The 19,145-nt window shown below is 41.6% G+C and overlaps 1 protein-coding gene across 7 annotated transcripts in view; it reads left to right on the forward strand.

The window, feature by feature from the left end:
- The window catches only part of tsnare1 (T-SNARE Domain Containing 1), a 1,025,035-nt gene that overhangs the window by 705,926 nt on the left and 299,964 nt on the right, over positions 1–19,145 (forward strand). For all 7 annotated transcript variants that reach the window (XM_063040571.1, XM_063040581.1, XM_063040628.1 and 4 more), the window contains one exon: positions 2,990–3,072. In XM_063040571.1, the coding sequence (XP_062896641.1) occupies positions 2,990–3,072 (83 nt within the window). The remainder of the gene's footprint in view (positions 1–2,989; positions 3,073–19,145) is intronic.

Genomic DNA, 19,145 nt, shown 5'->3' on the forward strand with positions numbered 1-19,145 from the left:
ATCATATTATCCCTCTCCAAATGTTCATAAGTCCTGCCTCTCAGGATCTTCTCCATCAACTTACCAACCACTGAAGTAAGACTCACTGGTCTATAATTTCCTGGGCTATCCCTACTCCCTTTCTTGAATAAGGGAACAACATCCGCAACCCTCCAATCCTCCAGAACCTCTCCCATCCCCATTGATGATGCAAAGATCATCGCCAGAGGCTCAGCAATCTCCTCCCTCGCCTCCCACAGTAGCCTGGGGTATATCTCATCCAGTCCTGGTGACTTATCCAATTTGATGTTTTCCAAAAGCTCCAACACATCCGCTTTCTTAACAGCTATATGCTCAAGCTTTTCAGTCCGCTGTAAGTCATCCCTACAATCACCAAGATCTTTATCTGTAGTGAATCATGAAGCAAAGTATTCATTATGTTCCTCAGCTATCTCCTCCGGTTCCATACACACTTTTCCACTGTCACACGTGATTGGTCCTATTCTCTCACGTCATATCCTCTTGCTCTTCACATACTTGTAGAATGCTTTGGGGTTTTTCTGAATCCTGTCTGCCAAGGCCTTCTCATGGCCCCTTCTGGCTCTCCTAATTTATTTCTTAAGCTCCTTCCTGCTAGCCTTATAATCTTCTAGATCTCTATCATTTCCCAGTTTTTTGAACCTTTCATAAGCTCTTCTTTTCTTCTCGACTAGATTTACAACAGCCTTTGTACACCAGCGTTCCTGCACCCTACCACCCTTTCCCTGTCTCTTTGGAACATACCTATACAGAACTCCACACAAATATGCCCTGAACATTTGCCACATTTCTTCTGTACATTTCCCTGAGAACATCTGTTCCCAATTTATGCTTCCAAGTTCTTGCCTGATAGCCTCATATTTCCCCTTACTCCAATTAAATGCTTTCCAAACTTGTCTGATCCTGTCCCTCTCCAATGCTATGGTAAAGGAGATAGAATTGTGATCACTATCTCCAAAATGCTCTCCCACTGAGAGATCTGACACCTGACCAGGTTCATTTCCCAATACTAGATCAAGCACAGCCTCTCCTCTTGTACGCTTATCTACATATTGTGTCAAGCAACCTTCCTGAAGACACCTAACAAACTCCACCCCATCTAAACCCCCTGCTCTAGGGAGATGCCAATCGATAGTTGGGAAATTAAAATCTCCCACCACGATAACACTGTTATTATTACACTTTGCAAGAATCTGTCTCCCTATCTGCTCCTTGATGTCCCTGCCACTATTGGTAACTCTTGGCAGTGTGAAGGATCAGGGGGATCCTGGGGTCCGAGTCCATAAGACATTCAAAGCTGCTGCACAGTTTAATTCTGTGGTTAAGAAAGCATACAGTGTATTGGCTTTCATCAATCGTGGGATGGAGTTTAGTAGCTGAGAGTAATGTTGCAGCTATATCGGACCCTAGTCAGACTCCACTTGGAGTACTGTGCTCAATTCTGGTCGCCTCACTATAGGAAGGATGTGGAAACCTTAGAAAGGATGCAGAGGAGATCTACAAGACTTGGGGAACATGCCTTATGAGAATACGTTGAGTGAACTTGGCCTTTTTTCCTTGGAGCGACGGAGGACGAGAGGTGACTTGATAGAGGTGTATAAGATGATGAGAGGCACTGATCATGTGGATAGTCAGAAGCTTTTTTCTAGGGCTGAAATGGCTAACACAAGAGAGCACAGTTTTAAGATGCTGTGGAGTAGGTACAGAGGAGATGTCAGGGTGTAAATTTTTTACACAGAGAGTGGTGAGTGCATGAAATGGGCTGCCAGCGACAGTGGTGGAGGCAGATACAATAGGGTGTTTTAAGAGACTCCTGGATAAGTACAGTGGTATGCAAAAGTTTGGGCACCCCTGGTCAAAATTTCTGTTACTGTGAATAGCTAAGCGAGTAAAAAATGAACTGATTTCCAAAAGGCAAAAAGTTAAAAATGACACATTTCTTTAATATTTTAAGCAAGAAAACTCATCAGTCCACAGGACCTGTTTCCAAATTGCATCACGCTCGTTTAGATGTTCCTTTGAACCTTTTGAATAGATCTTTTTGGCCACAATGAGCAAAGGTATGTTTGGAGAAAAAAGCTTGCAGAATTTCATGAAAAGAACCCCTCTCCAACTGTTAAGCATGGGGGTGGATCGATCATGCTTTGGGCTTATGTTGCAGGTAGTGGCATGGGAAACATGTACTGGTAAAGAGAAATGTACTGGTAAAGGGAAATGTCAATTAAATGTCCGCAAATTCTGGAAGCAAACATCATACCGTCTGTATAAAAGCCAAAGATGAAAAGAGGATGGCTTCTACAAGGGGATAATGAACCTAAACACACCTCAAAATCCACAATGGACTACCTCAAGAGGCGCAAGCTGAAGGTTTTGCCATGGCCCATACAGTCCCCTGACCTAAACATCATCGAGAATCTGTGGATAGACCTCAAAAGAGCAGTGCATGCAAGACAGCCCAAGAATCTCACAGAACTAGAAGCCTTTTGCAAGGAAGAATGGGCGGAAATCCCCCAAACAAGAATTGAAAGACTCTTAGCTGGCTACAAAAAGTGTTTACAAGCTGTGATACTTGCCAAAGGGGGTGTTACTAAGTACAGGGTGCCCAAACTTTTGGCATGCCACTGTACATGGAGCTTAGAAAAATAGAGGACTATGGGTAACCCTAGGTAATTTCCAAGGTAAGGACATGTTCAGCACAGCTTTGTGGGCCGAAGGGCATGTATTGTGCTGTACATTTTCTATATTTCTAAAACCAGGAAGCCCGTGCACTCAGATTGCACAAGTGGTCGGAGTCACAGTGGGTCCCCGAAGCTGTAAGGCAACGGTCCTACTATTATGTCTCATCATTTTGTGCACTATGGTTTTATTAGGATTATAATCCTGCAGTGAAGCAATATAATGACACAGTTTGTAATCTTAATCACAGGAGTGCATTTTATGCACTTTATACATTTTGATATTTACCTTACAGATAGTATTGAAGCCAATATTGAGAGAGCAGCTACAAATGTTGATACAGCTAATGAGCAGCTAATGAAAGCAAGTCAGCACCAGGTAAGCCTGGCTTTTTCTCTATCCAAAAGACATTCCTGGCTTAATTTAAACTGGGTTGGACTCCTCTCAATGTTTCTGAATGCCATCCCTTTGGATTGTCCAAGATCTGGAGTCAGCCAGCTTCAGCATTTACCATTACGGCCAGAAAAAATAACTAGAAATACTGTGCAAAATAGCAATAAAAATGGTAATTCCGATGTCACTCTAAGCAGGCAAAGAGAACTTTAATGTGAATCCTGAATCCTCTGTAAAAAATTTATGACAGTGACATCTATCTCATAAGTCCATTTTTATTGTCAATATTTCTTGCACCAGAAATTGTGAGTAAAACCAATGACTTTTCAGAACTAGCAATCATTTGAACTACTGGAAGTAATTTTAACTTTGAGTAAAGGTGTGAAAAGGGTTATATTGAATGATTCATCCATTATACATCTGCCTGAATTTCCCTTCCATTGATTTCAGTGCTGAAGGAATTGGTGCATGATTAGAGATCAGTTCATGTTCATTCATTTTACACCATTGTTCAAAATGGAAGCATTCCTATGACATTTGTATTGTATTTTTTTTCCATTCCTACATTCTCTGTTGTGTTATTTATATTCTATCCCCTTCTGTTAGAGTGTTCGTAAATTATCTCCTTCTGTCTGCAAGAAAGCTGTACAAGTACAGTAGAAAGATCCATTTGTAGTCTGTGTTACCTGACTATATAATTACCTGTATATTTCACAGTCACATCTTATTAGTAAATCACATAAGTCTACTGATTCCTCAAAAATACGTAATTTTTTCATGTATTTTGCAAACAGTTGACATAAAATAGGTGTATGTTTCTTTAAACATGCATTCCACTGATTGTACTATAAAATGACATGCTGGAAGAATAAATATTGAAGCTATGGGGGAAGGGGGCACATTTTTGTGCTTTGTGACTTTATTGTTGCCTGTCATTCTATCAAGCCAGACATTGTGTACACTAGTTGACTGAACTAAACGAGAATTTGCCCGTGTTCTTTTGTGTTACTCATGATTAATAAAGCATAATGTACTTGAAGACATTAAACATTTTGCTCATCATTGATTCTCATCCGTGTTGGATACACATATCCAGAAATTATAACCTTTCAGGGTCTAAGTTGCTGGTAGTTAATATTAAAGGATATAAAAAGTCAGACTGCAGTAATGATTTCTAGCCAATAGTGGTTTGACAATTATTTACCATCTAGAAGTTCCAGTATTTTCAATAATATTTTTCAGTATAAGGAAGTTGGAAAGTTGAGCAAGTTTTAAAATATTTCCAACAGCAAAATACGTTTGTACTTTGGAAATTTGAGATACATCAGGAATGGTAAAAGTTCTCAGCAGATCAGGCAGCTTCACTGATGAAAGGTGATTGATCTGTTTTTCTCTTCACAAGTGATACCAGACTGCTATGATTAAGCTATAATGTAAAATTCAAGTCAAAATGTCAGCATTAATTTTATTGTTAAATGTGCAAATACATATATTCAGATGTGCAAGGAGAAACTTACTTGCAGCAGCATCAGAGACACATGGCATCATATGAGCAGCATTCATAAGAAAAACTTAAATTAAACACAAATTATAAACAATTCTCTAAGAAGGGCCACAATTAGAACAAAATAACCTATAAACTTCATTTTAGTGCAAATTGCTCTAATGTGGCTGAACTCCAGACTGTATTGGAGTACCTTAATATTACTACATTTTAAGAAAAATAATGAAATTCATGAGGTTCTATGCTAGCATTTAACAACAACATCTAGGACATTTTTAATAGATTGAGATACCAAAGTGCTTCACCTTCAGTGTTATCGGATAACATATTTTTACTTGGAGGTGAAATTACACCTGTCATGGTAGTTAAAATGGAATCAATCAGAGATTACCAGAAATTGGAGGAGGGTGCAGAAAAGAACAGGTGAATGGAATAGATTTAATTGTTCTGTCCGGCACCAGCAAAGAGTGCAAAAGCTGAATGACCCTTTTTGTGTCATTAAAGATTCGTTGAATCATACTCGGACATTGTATGGAATGAGATCAGTTCTAATAATGACATATAGTTTTGTTGATCAAATCAGCTTTTGAGGGTAAAAAATTGAATTCTTAGAAGAGGGAGCGGAAATGCCTTACGGAATCATATTTTTTCATGCAGAAAATCGAATTAACATTAATGATATTTGTGCTTCAAGTGGTACAGAGATTAAGAGTAAACTTTCCTCTACTCAGTCCTGACAAGACTCTTCTAACTTTATGTGATGAAAACTGTCCATCACCAAAGGTAGCCTGACTTTTCTATCATTACCTGTTCCTGAAGTTCTCTAGGGGTTCCTGTCAATTTAATCTTGCAGTGAAACTGTACCTTTTTTCTGTCCCACCAGTCAAGCTTGGATTTCAGTTAGAGGTTCAGAAAATTAGCCCGCGATTTTCTATCTTACTGGTATAATGTTCACGTCGTGGTCTTTAGATCTGTGCCCTGTAAGTTTAGTTTTAGGTTGAATAATTGGCAGAGCCCTTCATCCCCTATCTGCTTTATCAGAGGCTCCTCACATGGAAGAGCAGACAACATGTTAAATCACAGATGCCGCAGGGCTATGGAATCTGCTGAAGCTTAAAATGTTTGGCACCCCTGCAGAAAGAGTAGGTGGGATATGTCCATTAGCCTGTTATTTGACCATGTTTACTAAAATAGGCCGTTTTGATCTTTTTGATCATTTTGACCTTTGACAGGATCTCACTGTGCTTTCATAAAAGTCCCTTAGATGATAATGGAACATAAACTTATAATATTAGTTAATGAAGCACTACCATTTCACTTGCAATGCACACATCAATGCTTCTGGTAGCTGACAAAATTAGGACTGGATGGCTTCCACATGTGCAGAAGTAGATGGACCCCATTTGCTTCTGCCTAATACCTTATTCTCGGTACCTCAAGTTTAGATATCTGTCATATTGAAGTTATGTGCCGGTTCCTGCCAGATGGAATGTACAAAAATGCTTCTTTGAAAAGTGGCATGTCGGGATCCCTTGTTTACCAAGTAGAATGAGTGATTCTCAAACATTAAAAGGATATAGTTTGAAATTGGACTCCATATTAGATTAGATTATGAGGACACTCGGTCCTCGTTTATTGTCATTTAGAAATGCATGCATTAAAAAATCATACAAATGTTTCTCCGGTATGATATCACAGAAACACAAGACAGACCAAGACTAAAACTGACAAAAACCACATAATTATAACATAGTTACAACAGTGTAAAGCAATACTGTAATTTGATAAGAGCAGACCATGGGCACGGTAAAAAAAGGTCTCAAAGTCCCGATAGCCCATCATCTCATGCAGACAGTGGAAGGAAGAAACTCTCCCTGCCATGAGCTTTCAGCGCCGCAAACTTGCCAATGCAGCATCCTGGAAGCACCCGACCACAGTCCGACTCTTGAGTCCATCCGAAAACTTGGAGCCTCTGACACCAAGCACTGTGCACCATCTCTGCCGAGAGCTTCGACCCCGGCCCCGGCTGCCAAGCAACAGGCAAAGCCGAGGATTTGGGGCCTTCCCCTCTGGAGATTTCGGATCACACAGTAGCAGCGGCAGTGAAGCAGGCATTTCAGAAGTTTCACCAGATGTTCCTCCGTGCACTCACGTATGCTTCCAACAAATCAGAATTGTGCACGGCCTCCTACTTGACAGATTACAAATATTCATCACCAGAGAGGCTGCATGCGCTGCGTCGCGCCGCCATCTTCTCCTCCTCCTAATCCAAACTCATGATATTAGTTAAGATAAATTTAGACACCTCTCAAGCAAAGATCATCAAAGCAGTCTCCTTTCTGCCTTTGCAATAACATTGTTTTCTGCTCCATTTCAAAAGTAATTTGAGTCAAAAAGTGATGGTCTTAGCAGTGCATTGGTAATTCCCAAGTAGTCAAAATGTATGAAAGCAGCACAGTGACTGAAGTCACCGGCCATTGGACTGCCAAATGAGATTTGATGTTTTGAAGAAAATTACTAAGCATATATATTTCCTGATCTATTTAAGTTATCATAGCTAAAGAATGATTGTAACATGGACTGGAAGTATTTAAAAGGCTCTTAGCTAGGCACATAAATATGCAGAGAATAGAGGGATATGGACCATGTGCAAGCAGAAGGGATTAATTTAATTAGGTGTCATTAGCCTAATTAGTTCAGCACAATATTGTTTGCTGAAGTGTCTGTTCCTGTGCCGTACTGCTCTGTGTTATATATTCTGTATTCTATGATTCATTATATTAATTCTTGAGATGATGAGCTTATTCTTTGAGAACAAATTTAGTAAGAATGGCCTGTACTCTCTGGACATGAGAAGAAAGATTGGCGATCTTATTGAAACAGAGAGCAGATCATTTTTAACATGTTCTTGCAACTGTCATGCAAACAAAACAACAACCAGTGTTCATGAAGGATGGGCCAACAGGCAGCAATGAAAATAAAAAATGGTTATGCTTTGGTTGGGAGACAATTGAAAGCTCTGTCTCTAGGTGCATCCATTGCCATACGTAAATGATGTCACTTAACCTTTTACATTCAGTGGTCACATTGGATGTGGATCACATACCTCATTGACAAGAGAATGTTCAAAGGTTCATTTTATTTCCAAAGTATGTACACAGAATACAACTCTGAGATATGTCTTCTTCAGATAACCATGAAATACAGATAAAACATGGAAGTCATTGAAAGCAAAGACATCAGTATCCCCCCGACATACACACAAAAAAGAAGCAGAAACAGAACTCGCAAACCCCAAACCCTCAAACCTCTCCCTTGCACAAAAACTGACAGATCGCCCTCCGAACTCAGTGGTGGAAACATCAAATCCTAACCCCGACAAGCCCCTCCCACACAAAAAAACAACGGCAATAACATCAAACCCCCAACCTCTCTCGTACACAAAAATCTAACAGATTGCTCACGCAGAAAAACACTAACTAATACATCAGACCTCAAATCCCCAATCTCTCCTTTGCCCAAAAAAGTAACATAATTACCAACACTCCAATTGACAACAAGAAAGAAAATGGAAAAAAAATGAAGGAGACCAATATAAACTACAGTCCATACCAGTAAACACGTGTATCTTGGAACTTTGAAAACAACCTCCATCAGCATCAAGGAGAATGACAACTCAAACTCGGTCCTTCTGTGGGTAACGACCACCAACCTGCAGCTATTCCACCTCCTGCCCAACCTGTGAAGAGCACCCTCCGGCCCGATGCCGCCCCCCCCCCCCACCCCCACCACAACCGACCGCCAGCCCAGCCCGGCCGCCCAAACTCCTGTCTGACCCGCACACCTGACCTCTGGACCAATGCAGCCTCTCGACCTTCATCCCAACCCGTGGAAAGCGACCACCGACCCAGCCTACTCTGCATTCAACTGGATGTTGCAATTTTCCTCAATGCTCAAATCGGCAAGAAATTGAGCCGATCATGGCCCCCCGCGCCTCGTCTCTGATCTCCTGTTCGGGACAACTCATGTTGGTGATTGTTTCCTGGAATTTTCATGGGGACAGCAGAGCGCCAGATCACTAGTTTGAACTCCAAACTGTAAGTCACCGTCTCCAATAGTCTCCAGAGCACAATTAAGATAAAAAGAATAAGTAAAATGCATGGTATTTCAGAAAAATGAAATAATTGACTACAGGTGTCCCCTGCTTTTCGAACATTCGCTTTACAAAACCTCACTGTTACGAAAGACCTACATTAGTACCCTGTTTTCGCTTTCAGGTGTTTTCACTGTTATGAAAAAAATCAGTGCGCGATAAAAAGCCGCGCACGCCCCGAGCAGCCGCGCTCCCCCAGATTCGGAATGGCATTGCTTTAACACTTTGCATTGAGCAGCCGTTTGCAAAATGAGTTCTGAGGTATTGGAAAAGCCTGAAAGAGCTCGTACGGGTGTTACATTTAGCGTAAAACTAGGCATAATTAAGCGTTTTGATCGTGGTGAACGAAATAAGGACAAAGTGAGTTTGACTTGTGGAAGCTGACGAAGATGATGTTGAAGAGGTTTTGGCATCCCATGACCAAGAGCTGATAGATGAAGAGCTGATGCAATTGGAAGAGGAAAGGATAACAATCGAAACCGAATGCAGTAGCTTAATGAACGTGAAGCCACTGCGTGAGATTTTCGCTGCAATGATAAAGTACGACTTTAATTTTGAAAGGGTATGTCGGTTTAGGGGATATTTGCAAGATGGTTTCAGTCCTTACAAAGAACTGTATGATAGAAAAATGCGCGATGCTCAGCAGTCAAGCAAGCCTTCCACATCAGCCACAGCAGACAACGAACCCCGACCTTCTGACATCGAGGCGGGCAGTCATAGGAGAAGATGAGCCGCCTGCTGTAATGGAAACACGAGGACGAGATAACACCCCAGTGTCCCACCACCCCAACACCCAGGCCGCGGACAGATACAGTACCGATTCACGGAGAATGCAGCAGTAGCCGGGAGAGACACAGCACCCTTTAAGAAAAAAGCAGAAATAACATGCTAATTAATTAGGTGCCGCCCTACACGTAAATGTCAGCCCAGATCAGAGGCGATGCAATCAGAAATCGGCACTGATCTGAGCCAACAATTACGTGTTGGGCGGCACCCAATTAATTAGCATGTTTATTTCGGCTTTTTTCTTAAATATGTGCTGTGTGCCTCCCGGCTACCGCTGGACTCCTGCGTGCCTCGTGGCAATGTATTGGTCGGCGGCCTGGAGGGTGGGGGCCACTGCACCACCCAACCTGCGACGACTCAGTCTAACACACCATCATCAGTGTGCTTGGCAAGCTGTCTTCCCGATTCCGGTAAGTGATACTACACTGTGCATACATTATTTCTCTTTATATCGGCTGTGTATTTTTACGTGTTATTTGGTATGATTTGGCAGTTTCATAGCTTAAAGGTTACTGGAGAGCGCTTGCGTCATGTTTCTGCGGAGAGCGCTTGCGTGAGATTTTCTGCTGACGGCGCTTGCGTGAGATTTTCGCTTCGACGAACAGTGCCGGCAATGATTCTGAAAAAGTGTTTTTACTTTATATAGGCTGTGTATTAATCATATCATTCCTGCTTTTACTATATGTTACTGTTATTTTAGGTTTTATGTGTTATTTGGCATGATTTGGTAGGTTATTTTTGGGTCTGCGAACGCTCACAAATTTTTCTCATATAAATAAATGGTAATTGCTTCTTCACTTTACGACATTTCGGCTTACGAACCGTTTCATAGGAACGCTGTACCTTCGGATGGCAGGGGAAACCTGTATCTGCAAGATGTTGCCTGAGGAATTGTTGTATCCCTTCTGTACTACTCTGAAGTTATGGAAACGTGAACCAGTGCAGCACAGGAACGGCCCCTACACCCCCATGTGGACCATCATGCCAAGCTAACTGATCCCTTATGCCTGCACATGGCTGACATCCTTCTATTTATTATTTAGGGTTACAGCACAGAGTCCGCCCTTCGAGCCACGCCACCCCAGCAATCCCACAACCCCACAACCCCGAATAATCCTAACCTAGTCATAGGACAATTTACAATGACCGCTTAAACAGCCCAGTACACCTTTGGACTTGTGTGAAGAAACTGGAAGACTCGGGGAAAACCCACTGGGAGGATGTAGAGATTGCCGACAGAACGGCGCCAGAATTGAACTCGGAACTCCAGTTCACCCTGAGCTGTAATAGCGTCATGCCCATGATATTCTCTGCCTCTTCATGTACCTGTCTAATCCCTGTTAAAGTCTTTATAGTTATTTCGGTGAATTCTGATACATATGCTGAGATATGAAAGGAGTGGGTGGTGACAATGTGTTTAAAGTTGTTGCTTTATGACACTGAGTGGCATTGTCTAGTGTCATCTATTTGTCTCCGCTAAGTCCTAATGTAACAGTTTATTTCTTTTTCCCAATCTGTAAAATATTCTGTCCCTTCTGAAGCAGTCATATTCACCATATTTTTTTCTTGCCAAATTTATTTTGGATAGATTTTCACATACCCATATGGGTGAAAAACTGATAGATTGGATCATCTGTCAGCTTCGAATTCATTAGAAGCATGATCATCCGGTTATGAGTAGTCTATTTAGTTCAGTTATCACCCAGGCTGATTATGTCCAGATTGTGTTTGAAGGTTTGTTTCTTAATAAGTAAAATTCTGTCATTTTCAATGAATAATATATATCCACTGAAATTTAAAGATATAAACAAGATTTAATGTGCATTCTTAACCTCCAAATTGTTGAATGGAACCAGACCACTGGCTTTCCTTTTGCATTACCCACGATTAATAAAACAGGATGTGCTTGAAAACATTAAACATTTTGCCCATCACTGGTTGATATCCATGCTGTGTGGATACCAGTAAATTATATCCTTTCAATATCTGGGTTGTTAATAGTTAATATTAAAGGATATAAAAATTTCAGACTGCATTACAGTGTTTTCTAGCCAATAGTGGCAGGAAATTATTTACCTAGTAGCAGTTACACCATTTTGAATAAGATTCTTCAGCACCTTCAGTGGAAAGTTTGAAAGTTGACCAGCTTTAAAATATTTCCAAAAACAAAATGCGTTAGCTATTTGAGATATCTTACAAACAGGAACACTGAAAATTCTCCACAGATCAGGCAGCATCACTGATGAAGAAAGGTCATTGACCTGTTTTTATCTCCGCAAGTGCTGGCCTGATATGGTTGAGCTCTAATATAAAGTCAAAGTCAACTTTATTGTCACCTGCACAAGTACATGTATGTAGAGGGGCAATAAAAATAACTTGCAGCAGTATTAGAGGCAAATAGCATCATCTCGGCAGCATTCACACGAAGAATTAAATTAAACATAAGTTATACATTGTTGAATGGAACCAAACCACTGGCTTTCCTTTTGCATTACCCACGATTAATAAAACAGGATGTGCTTGAAAACATTAAACATTTTGCCTATCACTGGTTGATATCCATGCTGTGTGGATACCAGTAAATTATATCCTGAGCAGAATTATCTGCAGCTTAATGTGAAAAAGACTAAGGAGCTGGTGGTAGACCTGAGGAGAGCTAAGGTACCGGTGGCCCCTGTTTCCATCCAGGGGGTCAGTGTGGACATGGTGGAGGATTACAAATACCTGGGGATACGAATTGACAATAAACTGGACTGGTCAAAGAACACTGAGGCTGTCTACAAGAAGGGTCAGAGCTGTCTCTATTTCCTGAGGAGACTGAGGTCCTTTAACATCTGCCGGACGATGCTGAGGATGTTCTAAGAGTCTGTGGTGGCCAGTGCTATCATGTTTGCTGTTGTGTGCTGGGGCAGCAGGCTGAGGGTAGCAGACACCAACAGAATCAACAAGCTCATTCATAAGGCCAGTGATGTTGTGGGGATGGAACTGGACTCTCTCACGGTGGTGTCTGAAAAGAGGATGCTGTCGAAGTTGCATGCCATCTTGGTCAATGTCTCCCATCCACTACATAATGTACTGGGTGGGCACAGGAGGACATTCAGCCAGAGACTCATTCCACCGAGATGCAGCACAGAGCGTCATAGGAAGTCATTCCTGCCTGTGGCCATCAAACTTTACAACTCCTCCCTTGGAGGGTCTGACACCCTGAGCCAATAGGCTGGTCCTGGATTTATTTCATAATTTACTGGCATAATTTACATATTACTATTTAACTATTTATAGTTCTATTACTATTTATTATTTATGGAGCAACTGTAACGAAAACCAATTTCCCCCGGGATTAATAAAGTATGACTATGACTATACAAAATTTGTACAAGGCCACAAACAAAAAAAACATGAAGTGTAAAGTGATGAAAGTGTTCATAATGTTGCTAAACCATAGTGATACAGTTTTACCATTTGGTTCAAGAACCAAAAGACTGAAGGGAAGTAACTGTTCTTGAGCCTGGTTTTGTTGGCATCAGAAGCTCTTGCCCGATGGCAGCTGCAAGAAGATAGCTGCCTTCAGGCAAGCTGAGGTGGTGGGGATTGTGGATTGTGGATGCTACCAGTGTTGGGGAGGAGTATGCTATGATGTATTGTGCGGAGCCCTCTAATCTTTACTGCTTCTTATGTTCGTATATGTTTGAAATAATTTGTGTCTGTAAGGACTGGTGTTCATACATAGACTCAATTCTCTGAGATGTTTTCTGTTTATGATCTAGCCCCCTTGAAACATTGAAAAAATGAAATAGAAGAGTGGCTGGCAAATAAATCCGTATTTATTTTGCAAATTAAGTGGTTTTTAATATTGAGTATCTTATAAAAAAGGATACTGCCAAACCACAAAGATATTCAGGCATTCTATAAATGTAAACATCAGTCCACCATTTAGTCTTACCCCAAATCTCACAGATGCTGAGTAAGTTGAAAAAACATGTGAGAGAAGGGAAGACGGTTCAGGAACCGGGCCTATCGTGCTAAGAAATGAAGTATAATACATGATACCATAAGAGATCGGAGAAGAATTAGGCCATCAAGTCTGCTCCACCATTCAATCGTGGCTGATCCTTACTCCTCTGTCATACCACTGTAATTTCCTTTACTCCACTAAAATACTGCTACATCAGACCTTATTTTCCCCCCATCAAATTTCAAGTTGAACTCAGTCATATTGTGCTCACTGCCTCCTAATGGTTCTTTTACTTTAAGATCTATAATCTCCTCCGGTTCATTACATAACACCCAATCCAGTATAGCTAATGCCCTGGTACGTTCATTAACAAACTGCTCTAAAAAGCCACCTTGTACGCATTTAACAAACTCACTCTCTTGAGATCCATTACCAACCTGATTTACCCAATCAGCGTGCAAGTTGAAATCTCCCAAGACTATCATAACATTGCCCTTTTGACACACCTTTTCTATTTCCTGTTGTAATCTGTGGTCCACATCCAGCTACTGTTGGGAGACCTGTATTTTTAACTGCCATCAGGGTCCATTTACCCTTGCAATTTTTTTAACTCAACCCACAAGGATTCAACATCTTCTGATCCTGTATCACACATTTCTCCTAATTTGATGCCAGTTCTTTACCAGCAGAGCCATACCATCCCCTCTGTGTACCTTCATATCTCTCCGATACAACGTGTAACCTTGGACATTCAGCTTCCAAGTACAACCATCCTTAAGTCACAATTCAGTGATGGCCTCAACATCATACCTGACAATCTGTAATATTGAAACAAGATCATCCATCTTATTTCTTATATTCCATGCACTGAGATAGACCCTTTTTGATTTTGCATCCCTAATACACTTACCCTGCTGGCTGCAATTTTGTCCTATCATTTGCCTGCCCTTCCTGACAGTATGTCTTTGCTTTTTTACCATTTGTCCTACCCTGAGTTCCTTCACTCTGGTTTCCACCACCTGCCAAATTAGTTTAAACCCTCCCCAACAGCTCTAACAAACCTGTCCACAAGAATATTGGTCCCCCCTCAGTTTCAGGTGCAACCTATCACTTTTGAACAGGTCATACCTCCCTCAGAAGAGATCCCAATGATCCAAGAACCTGAAGCCCTGCCCCCTGCATCAGCCTCTCAGCCACACATTAATCTGCCAAATCATCCTGTTTCTACCCTCACTGGCGTGTGGCACAGTCAGCCATCCAGAAATTACTACCCTGGAGTTCCTGCTTCTCAGCTTTCTACCTAGCTCTCTAAATTCTCTTCTCAGGACCTCTTTGCTTTTCCTTCCTATGTCATTGGTACTAATATGTACCAAGACACCTGGCTGCTCTCCCTCCTTCTCCAGAATGCTGTGGATGCAATCTGAGACATCCCTGATCCTACCCTGGCATCAGGGAGGCAACATGCCATTCTTTATTCCCCATACTAGACTAAGGACGCTCGGTCGATCTGTGTGAAATTGTGTTCTGCGCTCATCAGTGATCTTGTAGCAAATGGAATCAGACATTCAGATCCATCTTTCATAGTGTGTGACAAAATGGCATCACTGCCATAAGGGGATGCATCGCACACCAGACTGATAGGCAGTGATGGGTCATAATGGGTGAGCAGTTCATCAGACGTTATTAGTCCCTTTGTTTTCTTGAATGCTTTTTCAAATCTTTCTGACCATTCCCACTTAGCTCTTGTTGGTAAATATGTCAACTATTACCAGTAGTTTAGGGCTCAAATGATTTTGTAAAATTGTTACAATTTCTTCAAAGATCTTGTTTGCTGATTTTTCAGAGGTTGCTAAGTTGTGTAAGAGACTGTACATTCTTGGGCCCATTATGCTAAGAAGTGCAGGGGCTTTCTCTTGCTCTTACATGTTGTTCATATTACAATGCAATTGAACCCCCTCTGTATATGACACCCAGCAATAATTAGCGCTATCAAATTTGTCAGCTTTCCCAATTTAAGCCATAGCCACATTATTTTCACTTTAAATTCATCGCTTCTTTCACTGTTACTATGCACTGTACAACCTTTGTTAGTGTCTGTGACGGCCTTCTCTGTGGTGTTTAACTCTTGCTGTTTCGTCCCATAAGCGTGCTGTAACTTTCATTGCAGTTTGTGATATTTTCTGACATTTAGGTACGTACTTGTCACCAATTTGTTGTGTCTGTGCACAATGACAAATCAATTAAATGAAAGCATGCATGCAGGAGATGGCTTTAATTGGTGTGTTCACATTGCAGCGAGAGAGAGCGAATTCATATGCATAGACAACAGCGCATGCGCAGACGACATATGTAGTAATAATGGAGCATGTCATTGCTCTAAAAAAATATATCCATACATTACATTATAAATGCATTTTTTTTTCAATTTTTGGAAGCACCTGGTTACCCAACAAGTGAAAGTGCATTGTAATCGGGGTAATTATTCTACTTTAAATCAAATACAGTAGAGCAGAGTTTTCAGGAAATCTTAGTGTTTATAAAACACTCTTTGTAACATTTAAAATAAGGCATTGTACACATTGAACAACTTATGTTGATCCCTTCTTTGTCTTTGGATGAATTCCTTGGTGTTACCCAAGGACTAAGTAAATTCCATTCACTGTCAAAATTACAGTTGCCTGCAGACTTTAGAGATGAATTTGGTCTCTTTCCAACTCTGCACAGGGAGTTGTGATTGTGAATGAGACTAGAACTGTAGATGTAAAAGGTCTTTAGCTTTTTTTAATTTCAGAAGTAAACTTTATTCACAAAAAATATACATACAAGCATACAAAAAGCAGTGCATGGCCTTCTTTGCAATCGTAGTGTTGCTCAGTCTACACTTTCATCGTGGACTCTCGTTCTTCCCCACAAAACTTTGTGTTGGCTTCATAAAACTTTTGCCTAAGCTAGTCCTATTTATCCCTCAGAACCATTTCCATCCATGTACTAGTCCAAATGTCATTGTAGCTGTACCTGCCTCTACCACTTCCTCTGGCAGGTCATTTTATTTACCCATCACCTATGTGAAAAACCTGCTCCCCAGATTCCTCTGAATATTACCTCTCTCACTTTAAATCTTTGCCTTGAGTTTTAGACTCCTCTACCCTGAGAAAAAAATCAGTGACCATTGAATCTAGATAGACCCCTCTTAATTTTATAAATCTTATAAGGTCACCTTTAGCTACTCTGCTCCAGGGAAAACAGTCTCAATGTATCCAATCTTTCCTTAGAGCTCAAGCTCTCAGAGTCCCAGCAATATCTTAGTGCATATCACCTCCTTTTACCACACTGACCAGAAATTCCCACAATACTCCAAGTGTGATCAAACCAACATTTTGTACAATTGTGATAGGGAGAACATAACTGCAGCTGTGAAGATCCCTGCTGCATCCGGTGACACTGTGATCTCCGTTTTGGAGGCCGATGTTAGACTGTCTTTAAGGAGGGTGAACCCTTGCAAGGTGGCATGCCCTGATGGAGTACCTGGTAAGGCTCTGAATACTTGTGCCAACCAACTGGCGGGAGTATTCAAGGGCATTTCCAACTTCTCACTGCTACGGTTGGAAGTTCCCACCTACTTCAAAAAGGCAACAATTATACCATTGTCTAAGAAGAGTATTGTGGGAAGCCTTAATGACTATCACTCAGTAGCACTCACATCTACGGTGATGAAATGCTTTGAGAGGTTGGCCATGACAAGGTTGAACTCCTGCCTCAGCAAGGACCTGGACCCACTGCCATTTACCTATTGCCACAATAGGTCTACAGCAGACCCAATCTCAGTGGCCATGGATGGACATATCGAAATGGGAATAGGAAGTGGAAATAAAATGGGTTTAATTCCACTTTAATTTCCCATTTTAATTTCATTTCCCAATGCCATTCTGATATGTCCGTCCATGGCCTCCTCCACAGTCGTGATGAAGCCACACTTAGGTTGGAGGAACAACATCTTATATTCCGTCTGAGTAGCCTCCAGCCTGATGGCATGAACATCGATTTCTTAAACTTCTGGTAATACTCCCACCCCTTCCCTCTTCACCATTTCCCATCCCCTTTTCCCTCTCTCACCTTATCTCCTTGCCTGCCCATCGCCTTCCTCCGGTGCTCCTCCCCCCTTTTCTTTCTTCCATGGCCTTCTGTTTCTTTCACCAATCAACTTCCCAGCTCTTTACTTCATCCCTCCCCCTTCAGGTTTCACCTATCACCTGGTGGTTCTCTCTCCCCTCCCTCCACCTTTCAAATCTACTCCTCAGCTTTTTTTCTCCAGTCCTGCTGAAGAGTTTCGGCCCAAAATGTTGACTGTACTCTTTTCCGTAGATGCTGCCTGGCGTGCTGAGTCTTCCAGCGTTTTGTGTGTGTTGCTCAGATTACCAGCTTCTGCAGATTTTCTCTTGTTTGTGATTGTCTTTGAGTGAATTGATGATGTTCCAACAGCACTTGATGTTTGTCTTGAAACACCCCAATCTGCAACAGCAACACACTAACTACTGCGCTACTGTGGCACCCAGAGGTGACACTGGAATAATTTCTTGTAACTTTCAATGTAATTTTCCTCTCTTCATTTTTAATCTGTCTCTCTGTCAGAAGAGATTATAATGGCTTGGTATATTTCCAGCTGTGGGAGTGACCATGCATTAGTTGTTTGACTTGTACATTTCCTAAAGATTCTTCACATACTTTCTGGAATAAAGACAGCAGGATGAAGCAATCTCCTTCCATGAGCAGCAGAAGCCGATAAGAAAGGTTAGCTTTATCCTTCCAATTTTCCACTTCTGCAGACAAGCCATACCTACTGGGGTGGAACAGTGACACAATAGGTAGTGCCAGAAAAGGCGGGATCTCCCAGCGGCCACCCATTTTAATTCCACTTCCCATTCCCATTCTGACATGTTAATCCATGGTCTCCTCTACTGTCGTGATGAGGCCACACTCAGTTTGGAGGAGCAACACCTTATATTCTGTCTGTGTAGCCTCCAACCTGATGGCATGAACATCGATTTCTCAAACTTCCAGTAATGGCCACCCCACCCCCTTCTCCATTCCCCTTCCCCTTTTCCCTCTCTCACCTTATCTCCTTGCCTGCCCATCACCTTTCTCTGGTGCTTCTCCGCCCTTTTTCTTTCTTCCATGGCCTTCTGTCCTCTCCTATTAGATCCCCGCTTCTGCAGCCCTGTATCCCTTTCCTCAAACAAATTTCAAGTTCTTTACTTCACCCCTCCCCCACCCCAGTTTCAGCTATCACCTTGTGTTTCTTCCTCCCCTCCCCCCCACCTTCTAACACTGACTCCTCATCTTTTTTTCACCAGACCTGAGGAAGGTCTTGGCCTGGAAAGTCAACTATACCCTTTTCCATAGATGCTGCCTGGCCTGCTGAGTTCCTCCATCATTTTGTGTGTGTTGCTGATACAATAGGTAATGTTGCTGCCTCAGTGACCTGACTTTGATTTCGCCCTCTGTTGCTGTCTGTCAAGCTTGTGTTCTCCTTTCAACTGCATTGGTCCATGGGTTTCCTGCCCCATTCTAAAGACATGCTGTTTGGTAAGCTATTGTCTATTTAAGTCATCCTAGGTGTGTGTCAGAGAAATAAGGTGACCATGCACATATGAGAGAGAATA

This window comes from Mobula hypostoma, chromosome 1 (genome assembly GCF_963921235.1).
Source record: "Mobula hypostoma chromosome 1, sMobHyp1.1, whole genome shotgun sequence".
NCBI lineage: Eukaryota > Metazoa > Chordata > Chondrichthyes > Myliobatiformes > Myliobatidae > Mobula > Mobula hypostoma.